This window comes from Cervus canadensis, chromosome 2 (assembly GCF_019320065.1).
Source record: "Cervus canadensis isolate Bull #8, Minnesota chromosome 2, ASM1932006v1, whole genome shotgun sequence".
Lineage (NCBI taxonomy): Eukaryota > Metazoa > Chordata > Mammalia > Artiodactyla > Cervidae > Cervus > Cervus canadensis.
Window position 1 is genome coordinate 74,713,338 of NC_057387.1, and position 17,639 is coordinate 74,730,976.

Here is a 17,639-nt window from a genome sequence, read left to right on the forward strand (position 1 = left end):
TGGCCACTCTATAAATATTTGTAGAAAAAATGAACCTTAGCTGATATCTGTGATACAATGGCTGACACATGCAGTTTAGATGCATTATTCACTAGTCTTTACAAAATCCTCACTTTAATGTGGATAAAACTTTGGCTTGAAGTAGCTAAGTATTTACCTACAGTATATAGCTAAGAAGTTGAAGAGCAGGGATTTGAGCTGGAATCAGTTTACTATTGGAGCCTAAGCTCTTAACTACAGGGCTGTGTTTGTCCTTCTACCCCAAGATTCTGCTTCTCCTTCTCCATGGCCTCTCCATGTGGCATCAAGCTACACCAAGGAAATGATTAATTTGTTTGGAGAACTCAGAAAAACCTTAAGAAAACAAAAACACCTTCATATCAAGAAATTATACTTTTTATAACTGAACAGTACTGACTCAAACTTACAGTTCATTCTTTAACAAACTGTGGAAAATTCTAAGAAAGATGGGAATACCAGACCACCTTACCTGCCTCCTGATAAGCCTGACACGGAACAATGGACTGGTTCAAAATTGGGAAAGAATTACCTTAAGGCTGTTTATTTTCACACTGCTTATTTAACTTATATACAGAGTACATCATATGAAATGCTGGGGGGGGGGTGGTGGGTGCGGGGGATGAAGCTCAAGCCAGAATCAAGATTGTCAGGAGAAATATCAATAACCTCAAATATGCAGATGACACCACCTAATGATAGAAATTGAAGGGGAGCTAAAGAGCCTCTTGATGAAGGTGAAAGAGGAGAGTGAAAATGCTGGCTTAAAGCTCAACATTAAAAAAATGAAGATCATGGCATCTGGTCCCATCACTTCATGGCAAATAGATGGGGAAACAATGGAAATAGTGACAGACCTTATTTTCTTGGGCTCCAGAATCACTGCAAATGATGACTGCAGCCATGAAATGAAAAGATGCTTGCTCCTTGGAAGAAAAGCTATGACAAACCTAGGCAGTGAATTAAAAAGCAGAGACGTAACTTTGCTGACAAAGGTCTGTCTAGTCAAAGCTATGGTTTTTCCAGTAATCATGTACGGATGTGAGAGTTGGACCACAAAGAAGGCTGAGTGCCAAAGAATTGATGCTTTTGAACTGTGGTGGTGGGGAAAACTCTTGAGAGTCCCTTGGACTGCAAGGAGATGAAACCAGTTAATCCTAAAGGAAATCAACCCTGAATATTCATTGGAAGGACTGAAGCTGAATCTGACACTCCAATACTTTGGCCACCTGATGCGAAGAACTGACTCATTGGAAAAGCACCTGATGCTGGGAAAGATTGAGGGCAGGAGGAGTAGGGGACGACAGAGGATGAGATGGTTGGTTGGCATCACTGACTCAATAGATGTTAGTTTGAGCAAGCTCCGGGAGATGGTGAAGGACAGGAAAGCCTGACATGTTTCAGTCCATGGGATTGCAAAGAGCTGGTAATGCCTAAGCAACTGAACAACAACAAAGATGCAGAGAAATCAAATGGATGTCTAAGACCCTCAGATTCCATGATGTTGCAGAAATATCCCTTTGGAAGGAATCAGGAAATCTTCTAGTGAGCAACTGTATGTTATGGTTTGCATTACATCCCCCTCAAATTTATACGTTGAAGTCCTAACCCCTAGTATTACTGTTCTGTGCTCAGTTGCTTCAGTCCTGTCCCACCCTTTTCGACCTTATGGATTGTACCCACCAGGTTCCTCTGTCCATGGGTTTCTCCAGGCAAGAATACTGGAGTGGGCTGCCTTTCCTCTTCCCCAGGCAATCTTCCCCACACAGGGATCGAACCAGGGTCTCCTGCATCTCCTGCATTGCAGTCAGGTTCTTTACCGCTGAGCCACTGGGGAAGGCCAGCCCCTAGTATTGCATTGGCCAAAAAGTTCATTTGGATTTTTCCCTAAGACATTATAGAAAAACCAGAATGAACTTTTTGACCAACTCCAATACTTCAGAATGTGACTTTGTTTGAAGATAGAATTCTGGCAGGTAATAGCTACTTAAAGTGATATTGCAGCAGAGTGGACCCTTAACGTGTTATGACTGGTGACTTATCAAAAGTGAAATTTGGACATGGATGTGCACACTGAAACAACATCATGTGAACATGAAGGCAGAGATTTGGGTGCTACATCTACAAGCTAAAAATGCCAAAGCCTGTCAGCAAATCGCCCAAAGCTAGAGGAGAGGCAAAAACAGATTCTCCCTCGAAGTCCTCAACAGAAATTGACCTTGACATCGTGACCTTGGACCTCTAGCCTCTGGGACTATGAGACAAAACATTTCAATTGTTTAAACTATCCAGCTTGTGGTACTTGGTTATGGCAAACCTGTGACACTAACATACTCTGTTATCTCAAGCAGGTCACTGGCCACCTTTGGGCCTCAGTTCCTTTAATTATAAAAGGAACTTTTGGTTCTGAAGAAATTATATAGCTGATAATTTCAGGGCTCTGAGATCAATACATTTTTTAGTTTGGAAAGCCTGAGGCTTTTGGTTTTGGAAAGCCTGAGACCTTTTCCAGGTCTTTCACTCTTTCACAAAACTACTTGATTCACTTTAGTTTGCCCAATGTATGTTTATTCCAGAAATTGGATTGGGTACTTGAAGTTCCATAGGGAATAAGATCCAACTTCTGATATCAATGAGTTATAGTCTTTAGGGAGTGACAAAAACCTAACTTAAATATACAGTAATAGGTATTAATAGTTATAACATTTCTTAGAACTTTATGTATATCAGATCGTATAGTTCTCACATAATCCATTATGAGCTAGGTATCATTATAATTATCTCCATTTAACAGATGATAAAGTTGAGGCACAGGGGAGTTAAGGAACTTGCCCAGGGTTATACAGTTAATTAATGTCAAAGCACGAGATGTTCTGGAATCTCAGATAAAGTGACCTTATCCCAACCTTAGGGATCAGTGAAGTGTCTTGTTAGAGGTCACCTGATGTGAATCTTGCAGGATGTAAGAGAAAACTATGGTGGAGAATCCTTGGTAAGGGGCACAGGCTGCACAAATCATGGGTTGATAAATAGGATTTGCCAGACATCTTTGTCCATCTTGGCTCATAGGTTTTAAAGCTCATACAATCAGTGATTTCATCATTCTTGAACAACATGGGGATCAGAGAAGTAGCAATGAAATTGTAGAATAAGCCCTGGGTTTATTATCCCCATCTGACAGATTTATAATCCCCATTATACTGCAGCCCAGTGAGTAAGTGACTTATTTATGGCAGGACAGGTAATAAATGAAGGAGTTAGAATTTGAACCCAGGTTATTTGGCTCCAGAATCAATACAGTAAACCACCTCCCTTCACATGGACTCCATTAGGCTTCCTTTAGTGGACTGAGAATTACAATGACCTCCAATTTATTTATATCAAAATAAGCTTGTGGGAATAAGTCAGGGAAACACCATCCAGCGTGTATGTGTGTGTGTTTCCAACTCTGACAGTTCCTAAGTCTGTAAATCAGTCTTTAGCTCATGTGCATTTTGTTAAGCAAAAGTTATCGCTCTCAGCCTTGGCAAAGATGCCTCAGTAACTTCTGCTTCTACAGTAGCTCCCGGCCATCGAATGGGAGGACAATTACACTTATGGTCTATGTTTTGGAATCAGAAGATGAACTTTCTTTTAGATTGACCTCCACTGTGGTTTTCCTGAGAACATGATTATGATTTTATGATCTGGAAGGCAAGTGCTAAGCACAACAACAGCACATTGTCAGCTCTGGGAGTGCAGAGCTTACTCATCCCTTATCCCTCCCCTTGTTTCTTCTGTACTTGAACCAGAGCATGGCCATGGTGAGTGCAGAGTGTCTGAAGACAGCTGGGGTGAGAGAAAGCTATTATTTTCTGAATGTTTGTTTCCCCAAAATTTAAATGTTGAAATCTAAAATCCCAAAGGTAATAGTATTAGGAGGTAGCACTTTTGGGAGGTGTCTAAGTCATGAGCGTGGAGCCCTCATGGATGGGATTGGTGCCTTTTGTGAAAGAGGATACAGAGAGATCTCCAGCCCCTTCACCAGGTGAGGACACAAGTGAGCAGGCACCAGCTATGAAGCAGGAAGTGATCTTGCTAGTATATTAATCTTTGTCTTCCCAGCCTCTAGAACTATGGGAGATAAATTTCTCTTGCTTTTAAGATACACAGTCTGGAATTGTGTTACAGCAGCCTGAACAGACTGAGATAAAAGCCTTATCTACAACCGTGCTTCTCTCTTCTGAAGCAGTTGATTCTCCATTCAGGTTATATGTTAGAATTACCTGGGGAGACTGAAAAATCCAATGACCTGGGCTCCACCCAAGACCAATTCAAACAGAAATCTGGGAGTGAGAATGGAACTCAAACATCAGTATTTTTCAAAATATTTATTCTCCAGATGATTCTAATTTTGAACCAAAGGTTAGGAACTACTCTGTAGGAACAGACCTGCAAATATTTATAAATATTTATAGCTCTAGATATTTTGAAGTCACACGTGTGGCTATTCTAACCAATTCACTTGTCACTCAATCTGTAAAAGCTTAGAGATGGACAGGTGCAATCAGAAATCAGGGATGGTGGCAAAGAGCTATGAACACTACCTTGGAACCAGCAGGCAAGTTGGTTCTGCCACAGTGGTCGCCTTCAGTCATCTTCAAAAAGAAATACAGTAATTTCAGTTTATTGAGTGGAGTTCTTCTAGAGCAGACCCCCTTCCTGGTTCACAACCACTTCCCTTTGTGGTTTAAGCATCATGGGCTACCACTGGTTCTTATTTGCAGCCTTTGTCAACACACACACACAACTTTCTCAGGATAAATTTTTTTTAAGTTGACTTTTTCAACAAAGTATTATTTTGCTTATGATATTTACATAGTTCTTTCCAGAAAGAAAAGCATAACCATATGGTCAACAGGAGACTCCACGGATCGCTGAGGTGGCCATGAGTGTCAGCACTCCTTGCATTGTGCTTTAACGTGACTCTTTGGGCCTCAGATTCTTCATGTGTCAGACGAATCAATAGGACTATCTGACTACATCAAGCTAACGTTCTGTGAGTCTAGGATTCACTTTTCTAGAGGGTCCAACCAAGGGGGAGGTTACCTTTATTCATCTAGCAGATTAAACTCTTCAGATTATTAAAGGGGCTTTGTTTCTTCTAGTTCACCATCTCCCTTCTTGCGCCACCGACCTTGTTGAACAGTTGCTAAAAAAGTAAATGTTCCAAGCTAGGGGACTTTTTGGACACAGATTATGAAACTTTAGGTGTGATGTTGGCCAAGCTAACTGGGTGGTTTTCTTTGTGGGGTATGGTAGGAGAGAAGAGAAAAAAATATCTGCTTTTAATGAGTCAGAACTAACCATGAAATAATTGGGCCTACAATCTAATCATGCTTTTGTTTATTCACCTCATATAAAAGTCTCTTAAGAATGCATTTGAGCACAATATATAATAATATTACTATAACATACATTGTGAGAAACTTTGGAAAACAATAAAATGTCCACCTGAAATAAGCAGTGTTCATAGACATAGAAACCCATTGGTCATGCACATTTGTGCCATTTCTTGAAGTACTGAATCACAATGCTGAACTGAAAGCGTGAAATAGATTTTACAGAGACTGAAGCCAGTCAGAGGTCTAACAAGTGTTATCAGAAGCTTCACATTTGCATAATTTACTATGTCAGTTCACATTTCATTGTAAAGTTCACATTGTTTTATTGTTTGCTTTAGTAATTAATTGGAACATTGACATTCCTGCTTAATGGCAGACTGGGAGCTTTCTCTTCAAAGTCAGTAGTTTGGGGACTCTCAGAAGAATGATTGGTGAGTTGCTTGTTAAACCAAATGTAGTGTTTCTTGTTAAACTGAAGCCTCAATTATAGTAGAACTCAGTTAAAACTCAACTCGGTGTGTACAGATTTGAATAGAACAGGGGTAAAAACCACAGCCCACAGCCCCCGCGCCCCATCAAACTATACAAAAGTAAAAGCTCAGTAGAAACCATTAGTATCTAATGTGAGAATCCTGTTTTCAAAACCAGTTCATGAAGGAGCTGAGCAGTATTAGCAACTCGGACCAGGAAAAGGGCAGACCCAACTGGCGAGGGGGACATCTCTTCAGCGATGTTCAGGTTATATAATAATACACAATACAAAACGTTACAAGAAAAGTTGCAACTCTTAGGCAGAGTCTTCTACACAAATTGAACACCACCATTGGCAGGCAATGTTAGATATATAAATTAATAACTTACAAAACATTACATTATATACATTAAGTAATAAATACACGGTTATAAACAGAAATGGAGGTGTTAGCACAGAAGGCAGTGCAAGAGAAAGACGGCAGCATTAAATTGGAAACAGTGTAACTGGTGTGAGCATGAAGAGGGGAACAAGAGAACAGGATGGGGATCGTGCAACCCCAGCCGCACAGGGGTTCAGGACCCAGCAGGGCAATTGGCTTGTGAAGCTGAATTCTACACAGACTGTTACTGTGGACAAGACAACTACCCATTCCTACCCCTTAGTCTGTTCAACTTTATTCCGTTTACAGCAAAGAAGTGCAATTCTAGAGGGGAAAAAGTACTGTTCAGAGCAGGCAGGCAGAGATCTGTTATAAGGGCAACTGAGGAGTTGTTTGGGACCATAGGGGAAGGAAGTTGAATGTGGTTAGAAGTGTAGCCTTTCTATTTGCAAAAGTAACTGTAGTTGAGTAAAAGATATTGCCCAAGAAAGAAGGAAGACAATTTACTTTCCTTTTTTTTTCCCCTCAGAAAGAGTCAAAAAAGTTTTTGTCAGCTTGTAATGCTTATCTGTGTAGAAGCTGATACTAAATTCTAGGTATTCAACAGGATTTTAAACACGTGAAAATGTTTTACAAAAAAGGCACACAGGTTGGCAGACAAGGGGACAGGTAAGCAGATTTAGAAATGACATTATTAGTCAGTTCAGTCACCAGAGGGGACAGATGCCCAAAACATAGTGCAGAAAAATCTCTCAGTTTGGTGTCTTCCACTTTCAAGCTATTCGGTCGTGATGCACAGCTGGCCTCCAGAACCATCGAAAGCTTCAGCTCTCCACTCAGCTTGCAAGCAAGGCAAGTCAACCGTGGAATTTCCTGGGCCGCTGCTATTTGCTTCACGGTCTTGCATTCTGGCTCCAAACTCAAGTAACTGGAAAGGCCGCGTGGCCCTTGTCCCGTGCGGGCCTCGGCCCCCATGGTGGGCTGGCCCTACCATATAGCTGGCATGCTTGTCAAGGGTGGAATGTTCATCTCCGCATGAAGAGGGAGATTATGTATCGATCGGGGACTTGTCTTCCGTGGTGATATCTACCTCAGTCTCTCCCAGAGGACCCCTATTTTCCGGATCGATCACACAGAGCGTCTTTGTGCTGCCAAAATAGCTGTGGCCCTCGCCATCTTTTTCAGGGCCTTCAGAATCCTCCTCTTCGAGGGTTAGTTCAAACTGAAACTTCTCCATCAGGCCTTGGCAGTCTCTGTTCTGCTCGTCCAGAGGTGGGGAGGGGCTCTGGGGTATCATGCTCTGGTACCAGTTCCTGTTATCTTCTAAAGTATCCAGAATGTCCTGGGCATCAGGCTGGACCAGGTCCGCCCAGGTCTCCCACAGGGGATGGACAATGTAGTCGATGAAACCCACCTGAAGGAAAATAAAGTTACATCTCTGTTATTGTGATGGGCCCTGGAAAACCAAACAAGCTGCCCTGCTTTGCAAGAGGAAAAAAAAAAAAAAATTACACACACACACACACACAACAACCCAACAAAGATCAAATAATACCAGATTCTGTTATTTGGGCATTTACTATATGGTACATCCTGCACTGAAGGCAATATATGCATTATAGTTCTTAATCCCAGATTGAGAACGGATATTCACCATTCACAAAGGAAAACTGAGGAGACTCACTGAGGTTCAGTGAGACTCATTGAGGTTCAGAAATATCTTGTCAGAGGTCACAGAGCCAGTAAGTGGTGGAGCTGGGACTCAGTCCCAACTTTGTCTGATTCCAAAGCCTTGCGTTGGTCTCACTAGAACTGATTACTTTTCCTCTGATGTGTGCCAAATAAGAAGTCTGGATATAACCCTGGCTGGGAATGACTTTGTCACTCCTTGGATTCTGTGAGTCATTCTTTGAAGAAGGAAGCCCCTGGTCCACTGAGCTCTGACTCAACATTCTTTCCCTGATAACTTTAAAATATGCCGCGGTTTTAAAATGAAAGGGAGCCAGCCCAGGATGACTCTGGCATGTCTCAAGTCCTGTGGAATGTTTTTGGTTTGTAGACGACGTAGGTAAAACACTTGAAAATACTTCAAGCTCTTAAACAAATAAATATCCTCTCTGTGGACATGTCTGCAATTGTTTTAGATCCAGAGGGCACACCATCATTTCCATTGGGAGAAAGAAGGAAAAAATAAGGACAATTAAGCAGTTCCTTTGCTAGTGTTCCTGTGAAGAAACATGAAGCTTATAGTTCTGTTATGGTTTACACAGGGCCTATGCATCCTGCATGTGCTGGCTCTGTGGCCTAATGCTGACCCGTCCACTGCGGGACAAACAGGAAACACTGGGGGTGGGAGCAGGGTGAGAGAAAGAACAGGCACTAGTTGAATGAGGGAATGGAATTCCCCTGTTATGGTCTGAGGAACTGGAGAGATGCTGGGTCAGGATTCAGGGGTAGACGAGCAAGGGCAACTTCTGTGCACCCATGGGGCATTACATAGCTAACTTTCCACACTGCTGGAAACCTCTTTGTTAACATTCTGGATTTGGGCCAGTTATTTCATACATCCAAGTTGTACCATATCAAAGAACCTTAGCCATACATGACTCTTATCTACCTATTTTCTTTCCTTCCTTCCTCTCTTTCTCTCTCTCTTTCTTTCATTCTTTTCTCTGGTGTTTCCCTAGCATTAACAGAATTCACACCAAAGTCAGGGGATCTCTGATCTGCACTGGTTATAAGACTGACTATAGATGATTCAAATATTTCTCTTCCACTCACTCTTCTTTCCTCTCTTTTAATTCTTTACATGTGTTTAAGGGTTTTTAAATACTATTTTCAATATGTTTTCCAGGGACTTGAAAAAAAAAAAAAGCTCACTGCAATGGAGAAAATTCAATCAGCTGAACTACAGTGCAGCCATTTTCTTTCTTCATTTGTTTTGCTTTTGCCAAATGTTCAGCATTTATAAGAAAGGCAGCTTCTAGTTGCTTATTTCCTAGACCCTGGGGTGAGAGAACACTACAAATCTGAAGAGCACCTAGTCAAGGGTTTCATTACCAGTCTACTCAGACAATGCTCACCAAAGCCCATCTGTGGGAAATGCCATGGTGGACCACAATGTCATGGAAACAGGGAAACCTGTTCACAGTGATGGAAAGTGCTTTGGGTGGAGGGCAGGGATGAGCTGGTGCACTGAACCAAGAGGCTAGCTTATTCACCTGACACCCTGCAAAAATACCTGCTATGTCTGTCTCAAAAGGCTGTTTGGAGGTTCAAATGGGATAATGTATATGAAAATTTGTGGAAAACCACACAGAACATCACATATATACCATACCCCTCTGTTGCTAATCAAAGGACAGTAGGCTAATTAATTAACTAATTCACAAATAGCTTATTCTAATTAAGGCATGAGGATTTTGAATTGGCCTTAACTTAATGTGACAAGTTTTTATGGCATATTAGACTTACAGAACACTTTTATAGACTTTAAATTTTGATTGGTTTTTTAAAAAAAGCAACACAGTGATAATTGCAAAGGAATTATATACTGATATTACAACTACATGCAAATTTGGGGGTAGAAAGTAGTAGAGAAAGAGGATAAACGCTAACAAAAAATAGTCTGAGTGATTTTGTGATAAAGGCCTTGGGCAGCCTAGAGACACAATCTGAATCATGACTGCCTGGCTCAGGTCATTTGTTTCTGAAAAAAATAGCATCTCAGCTGGCCCTGAAGCCTAGTAAGGATATCGATACTTTCTAGTGCTACATATTTTTCCTCTAGGGGCATCTCCACATCTCCCTGACTACAGTGTAATGTACCTCCAGCACAGAGGGAGTTTGTAACTTTGCATGCAACCAAAAGATGTCAGCCTATTCTCAGAAGTGTAGATGCAAACTTGGATCTATAGATCAAACCCAAGTCTTTTATGTCTCCTGCCTTGACAGGTGGATTCTTTACCACTAGTGCCACCTGGGAAGCCCATGTGTGTGTGTGTGTGTGTGTGTGTGTGTGTGTATAAAATATGCATATTTGGGACACAGCACAGGACTTTGACCATGAGGCAGAAGAGATATGTAGGAAAGAGATTCGCCACCTCTGGTGATGGTGGCACTGTGCATGATTCTGGACAGTGAAAACAAGTTCAGGAAACAAGGGTAAAGACGGAGCTGGGGGAAACCTGGAGGGATGGGATGGAGATGGCAGCATTCGGTTAACTCAGCTGGATTTGCTAGGGTCATAGATACTGATCTAAACTGAGGATACACCAACCAAACTTTGATGGGTTTTCTGAAGACCGCTTTATCTCCTCACTGTTAAATTGAGTATAATGGAGAAGGCAAATGAGCCACGAGTATAATGAAACTAAATAAGTAGTTGCCTCCTTATAATTTCACACCCACATATATATGTATACATGTATGTATATATATATACACATATATATTTATATATGCTGCTTAGTGGCTCTGTTGTGTTCGACTCACTGTGGCCCCATGAAATATAGCCTGCCAGGCTCCTCTACCCATGGAATTGTCCAGGTAAGAATACTGGAGCAGGTTGCCATTTCCTACTCCAGGGAATCTTTTTGATCCAGGGATTGAACCCATGTCTTTTGTGTCTCCTGCATTAGCAAGTGATTCTTTAGCACTAGTGCTGCCACCCAGGAAGCCCATGTATATGTGTGTGTGTGTGTGTATAAATACATATTTTATATAATATACATATTTTATATAGGCATGTTATATATAATACACATATTATATATATATATATATATATATGTATGTATTTAAGAGAAAATAGCTAGAAAGAGTCCTCCAGTTCAAACATCAGCAGAGCCTACAGAAACCTTAAAAACCTTATATTAGATACCTGGGATTTTTCCACGGAAGCTGTGTGCTTATCACACATGGGGCTGATCTCCATTCCCCTCTCCCGCTCTTTGTCTCCCTGCTGGAAAAATTCCTCCATGATTCGGTCTGTCCACTGTCGATACAATTCCAGGGACTTGGTGGGGTTGCTCAGGTCTGCACAGTGTACCATGTTGCGAAGAACCTGAAATCATCAAGTTTTGAAAATCCCATAAAATTAGGTATAAATACTACTAGAACATCTTATCCCTCTTGTACTAGTACACTTGGTACCAGACCTAAGAACATTTTAGTTGCATTATAATTATGGTGTTTGCACCAAAACAGCAAGATTACGATGGTGCTGGCCAGAGTTGGTTATTTGCCATTATTACTGTCCCAAAAGGGAAAATGTGTCTTCTTTGATTGACAGTCACTGAATTTAAAAATTGGAAGGGACATGAGAGGTCAGATACTGATGCCATAGTTTCTTTTCCTCAGTTTGGAAAAAATGCAAAGAATTACTCAAAGTAGATGTCTTCATATTTTCCACTTGTGGAAAGAGGAGACCAGCTGAGGGCAATTTGTATAACCAAAACAGACCTGACAAAGTTCAAGTCAGTGGGATTTAGATCCAAACACGAGCTTTTGGGATCAGCAGTCACGTACACCCTATTACAATGAGATTTTGCTGTTTATTTTTAGAATTAAGCAACTCAATAAGTAGAGTTCTGTTTTTCTTTGTAAACTAGAGGATCAGTTTGAATATCCATTTTCCTTTGCTTGTTCTTAAAATAAGCCTGAAATTGTAATAGTAACCTAGGACATGCAACTAAGTAAATTTGTTTTCTTTTTTTAGTTGTTGTTTCATTTAGTTTGGTGTGGCTTTGTGTTAAATCAAAGGCTTCCATCCAATACCTGTATACGATCAGTATAGTTGTCCAGGAGAAGAACACCAGAACTTGTAACTTTCTTTGTTTCTACCATTGTCTTCAGGTCTGCCAGCAGGCTCATGTGTTTGGACATATCAGTTGCTAAGACCTGGGGTTAAAAAAAAAAGAAAAGAACAGAAAACTCTCAACTAACTCAGTTTATCAAGGAGAATGGATTTTTTCTTCCCACAGAAGTAAAAGTAAGTGAGGATCACAGGGAGGTCAAAGTCTTACCATGTCAATAACCATCTTCCTGAGTGTTTGACGTTGCTTCTTGGTGAGATTCTGGAAGATGTCACAGTGTTCTTCTTGGAGCAGTTTGAAACCCACAGCAAGGTGATGGTTTTCTAACACAGACTCATCATTATACATCAAAGCAAGTTCTGAATCTAGTAAACAAGGAAAAATGATGATTTAATGAAAAGGGATACAATTCAAACAGTGACATTACCTCAGTATGAAATCAGAGCAAGTTCTCTCCAAATGATTTCAAGAACCAAGACCCTATATGTCATTTTCCCTTAAAGAAAGAGTGTCCCTCTAAAAAGAATCAGTTTCTAAACAACAAAAAAAGCTTCTAGTAGATATTAGCATATAAATGTTCTTTTTGATTAAAAGTCATAGTATTTTTAAAATCCTTTTTCTCTTTTTCACTTCAGTTGAAGATTGACATTTTAGGTAAGGGCATTCCCAAGCAATTAAATCCTATTTTAATCTCAGTTTGTAACTTCATGTCTTCACATATTTTGTACTTCAGAAAAGAATAGACTGAAAATGTCACTAAATTTTATCCAAGGCTTTACAATTTTTCACATTATTTCACTTTTTGATATATTTCCCACCTCTGTCAATTGTGAGTTTTGGATTTTCGAAGAAGATAATGGTGTGAGTTTAAATTTTTACTTTATCCAAATAATATAGCTTTTTGGAGTTTTTTATAAATATGGTAACAAAACAATAATTTTTTACAGCAATCTTGATGTCCCATTTTCTGCCCTCAGTTCAGTTCAGTTCAGTTGCTCAGTCGTGTCCGACTCTTTGCAACCCCATGAATCGCAGCATGCCAGGCCTCCCTGTCAATCACCAACTCCTGGAGTTTACTCAAACCCATGTCCATCAAGTCAGTGATGCTACCTAAACTATAGCTTCTAGCCTGCCTTTCACACAGAAAAATCACAGGCATCCTTTGAACAGCGCCATGATCTGTTGTTGAGAACACGGTCATCAAACTCATGAAGCCACATTTTCTCCTAATCAAGAATAATAGTCAAGTGATGATAATATGTTACTAGCAGTAGGTGCTATTAGTCATAAATCATTGTTTTAACTGTGCTTTGAGTTACATCTTCAGAAAAGGTGGTGGGAAATGTGAAGTCATTTCAGCACTCTTGCCTTGTTCATCCTGTGATCAAGGGCCTAGATCTGCAAGCTGGCTTTTTTGTATTGTAATGCTGTACATGGCTCTGGCAGAAAGGCCATTTTTCTGTGTGAACTGGCCTATATATGGGATGACTCATGATGCCACAATACACCAGCTGATATAACCTACACAGACAAGTAGCTGCCCAAAGTTTGTGTTCTTTCAATGGAAAAATGAGGTAAAATAAACAAGGCACCTCATACCTAGTCATTCAAATATTCTGATGATAAAGGATGATAAGGGCTCTTTGACAACAAGTAGCTCTGACATTTCTTAAAACTGTCAGCACTTGATGTTAATCTTGACCACAACAAGATAACAATATTCTCAGAAGAGAAAAGTACTTAGGTTTTCAGCATTCAGAAATGCTGGGGAAAATGATGGGTTTTCATTAGCATGGATACTTAATGTTTTGAGCATGATAAAAGCTTCAAGTAGGGCTTGGGATCCTAAGGTTGGACCAACCCTGAAGGTCACTTAAGTCAGACCAAGCCATATTACTGACCAGTCCATAATCAAACCTTTGCAGTCGGAAGAGAGGGTGGGAGACTTTTAATGACCCAGCCGTCCACCCTGAATTGTAGAAGCCTATTCCAGTGCTTTTTCCGGAGTCTTATTTCTATTTGGAGGCTTGCATGCTCAGAGCCAACATTTGGACCTGCTTCTTCTGTAGAAAGGGACACTAGTGGGACACCATGCTCTCTGTGAGAGCACTGCATAATCCTGAAAATCATTACCACATCATTCCCAAGCCTTTCCTTGTCCTTGCTAGATAATTCCACGTCAGTTACTCTTTCCTCACATATTGTATTTTCCAAACATTGAGTGCTTTTTATGGGTCCCCTCTGACCTTTCCCAAGGTCTCCATGCAGCTCAAAATGATGTTGCTAGACTGGACACAGTATCCAGGAAAGGTCTAACTAGTCTAGTGGAATGGAAGGATGACCTCATTATTACTCTTATTATTATCCATAATGAAAACATCAGGAGGAAAAAAAAATGAAGCAGTGAATCATACAATTATCTTGAATGACTATTCTCATGGTGAACTCACTTGTGTTGATGAGAAACTGATTGGAGACTCCAGGATGATCAACGTCATGGATAGCAGCTGCAAAAATGGCGGCCAGAATTTCCAAATCTGTGAAGACTGCCTGCAGAGCAAAATGAGCTCACTGAATTCCATGTTCCATTAGCCTAGCCTGCTGATTCAGTTTCACACTGAGGTACCCCATTTCATTCATGTGGTTTGTTGATTTACATAATCTCTCAATATACTAATTCAATTAAATGCAGATTCTGTCCATCATCACAAGGTCTCTTAATATACACATCAAGCCTGCAGGCCGTGGCTCGGGGAATGCTTATGGTAAAAGATCAGGTGGTACCTGATGTTTGTTTCTTGGATAAGTGGTACTGCAGGATAATGCTTATGTAACACAAGCACATACAGGTCAAAGAAGCAAGTCAGACTGGCTCCGCCCAGAGACATAAAAACCTTTGTATGTTTTCAGGCTGAGTAAGGCCAAATTCCAGATTTATAAGACTGCCAATAAGTTGTTTTTTAAAAACTAATCTTGTAGTGTGGTCAGAAGCTTTCTCACTTATTCATTCATACATTCAATAAATACCTATCCACTCAGTGTTTACTCTAGACAGAATATGAGAACATTTCTAATAAGTGAGACCTGATGCCCAGTACTCAACTCCTGTGAAGCCTCATCTGCCCCACCTGTACACAATGATTTAAACTTGGTATTTATTTAGGTATAACTTGCTTCTGGCTAAAATGTCTTCCTCTGGCTGAAATGTCTTTCATTATCCTTTGGGGTTACTTACATCTCTGATCCTTCAAATCAAATTATGCACGCACACATCGAGCTCTTCTTACTCTAAACATCTATGGCACTCACAATTAATTTCTAGCCACACAGTGGTGGTGGTTTAGTTGCTAAGTTGTGTCCAATACTTGTGACCCCATGGACTGTAGCCTGCCAGGCTCCTCTGTCCATGGGATTTCCCAGGTAAGAATATTGGGGATTGTCCCAACCCAGGGATCGAACCCAGATCTCCTGTACTGCAGGCAGATTCTTTGCTGACTGAGCCACCAGGGAAGCCCCAGCCACATAATAACAGCAGCAATAGATAGTTGATAAACTGTTGTCCCACCGTGTGATACTTAGACGGACATAAAAATAATATTGCTCTTTTCCTTCAGGGAAATAAAACAGTCTTAACTTCTCAGACTACATTTCTCAGAATATATGGAATCCAAGCAATAGAGCAGGGGTCAGTTTAATCTTTCTTCACCCTCCAAGCTGAAAAAGTGGTCTGGGCTAGGGCATAGACAGTCCCTTCCTGGGTGAGCCTGCACATTTTGGAAATACCTAACCACCACTGCCATCTGTCAAGCAAGAGTATGGCCTGCTGGACCCCCTGGCTGCATATATTGATATATATAAATGTACTGTCAGTGAGGGAAGCAGCCACAGCCACCCTCTAGCAAGATATCAGACAAGATGCAATGCTGTCTCTATTTGCTTCAGCATTATTAATTCCTCAGTTCGAGATTTTCAGTTACTTTTCCTTCAATACATAGAATCAGTTTTACAAACTCTTAGGAGAATAAGCCTATTCTTATTATTATGCTTATACTAAGCATAATATATATGCTTATATATATTATATATATTATGATATTATATATATTATATACTATTATTATATATAATTATTAATTTATATAATATATAATGATATACTTATTATATAATTATAATTATACAATTATATTATATATTATATATGAATATATATTATATATATGCTTATAATAAGCCTATGCTTATTACTAATAGGAACTATGCACTTAGTCACTCAGTTGTGTCTGACTCTCTGTGACCCCATGGACTGTAATAGACCAGGCTCCTCTGTCTATGGGGATTCTCCAGAAGAATATTGGAGTGGGTTGCCATGCCCTCCTCCAGGGAATCTTCCCAACCCAGGGATTGAACCCAGACTCCCATATTGCAGGCAGATTCTTCACCCACTGTCTGAGCCACAAGGGAAGCCTGATAGGAACTATTGGTAACATTTTATATTATATTTCTGTGCTTTCTCTCACAGCGCCTGGGATGGTGTGGCAGTTCAGATCAGCACATACAGACTATACACTAGATTTCAAACTAGACACTTATTAGGTACTGGAAACACAATGAAAAATAAAGCTCCCTGTTACCTGCTTGATAATTAAATATTTTTTCAAATGTGAAAGAGGCAAAGGAAAGGCTACTCTAATACCAGAAAGCAAGTAGAAATGTCATCCATTTATATTAATAACCTGATTGATACATGTTATACATAATATAAAGAGCCAGTTCAAGTATGTACAATCATCTAATTACATTATTTCTCTAAATATATCATACTTTCTACAGTACTTTTCAGAGGATGGGCAAGGTATGCAAAACAGATCATAACTACTCACATCTAAAGCTGGCGTAGAAAGAAGAACATGGGTTGACTGGGCCACATCAGCAGCATGTAGGCTGTTATGGTATGCCACATCTGCATGGTAATGGTCTTCCAAAGTCATCATGTAGGTAACAAAGGTGTCGGATGAGATTTTGAATGTCTTCAGGAGGTCTCTTTCCTATACAGCAAAATGGGTTAGAAAATAAATAAGTGGATGTCCAAAAATGAAGAAAAGCCAAATCAGAAAGGTAAACTGGGATGGAAAAAAAAAACATAAAGAACATCCAATTGGATAACCAACATTCACTCCTGTTTACTCACCTGGAATATGGCATACATGATGCATGTTAGGGGCCTATTATGTGAATATCCAGCCACATTGAAGATGTTAAGGCCCCATTTGTTCAGGTCTTCCAGCTCCTGTCATCAAAATGAGAGAAATTTAGAAATAAAAACACTTTTGTTAGCAGGCCTCATTGTTTTCTTTTATTTTGGGGGCACAAGTTGACTAAGTCTATAGATTATCTACTTAGTGTTCCAGTTACATGAACATTTGAAAATGGAATGGTCTAGGAGGTTGGGCGTCCTCTTCATGCTAGTTACATGTTTTTGTATATATTTTTCAGAAGAGGGAGAGTGTGTGTCTATTTGTAAATTTGACTGCTGGCCTATAATTTTTCTGCCATGTCAGTCCTCA

The 17,639-nt window shown here is 40.1% G+C and overlaps 1 protein-coding gene across 4 annotated transcripts in view; it reads right to left on the bottom strand.

Moving 5' to 3' along the window:
- Positions 1-5,386: 5,386 nt before the first annotated feature.
- Positions 5,387-17,639, bottom strand: part of PDE4B (phosphodiesterase 4B) — a 646,239-nt gene continuing 633,986 nt past the window's right edge. For all 4 annotated transcript variants that reach the window (XM_043461050.1, XM_043461052.1, XM_043461053.1 and 1 more), the window contains 7 exons: positions 17,264-17,362; positions 16,956-17,120; positions 14,523-14,622; positions 12,283-12,437; positions 12,035-12,157; positions 11,139-11,321; positions 5,387-7,670 (listed from right to left, as the gene is read on the bottom strand). In XM_043461050.1, coding sequence (XP_043316985.1) covers positions 7,305-7,670; positions 11,139-11,321; positions 12,035-12,157; positions 12,283-12,437; positions 14,523-14,622; positions 16,956-17,120; positions 17,264-17,362 — 1,191 coding nt within the window. In that variant the 3' untranslated portion in view covers positions 5,387-7,304. The remainder of the gene's footprint in view (positions 7,671-11,138; positions 11,322-12,034; positions 12,158-12,282; positions 12,438-14,522; positions 14,623-16,955; positions 17,121-17,263; positions 17,363-17,639) is intronic.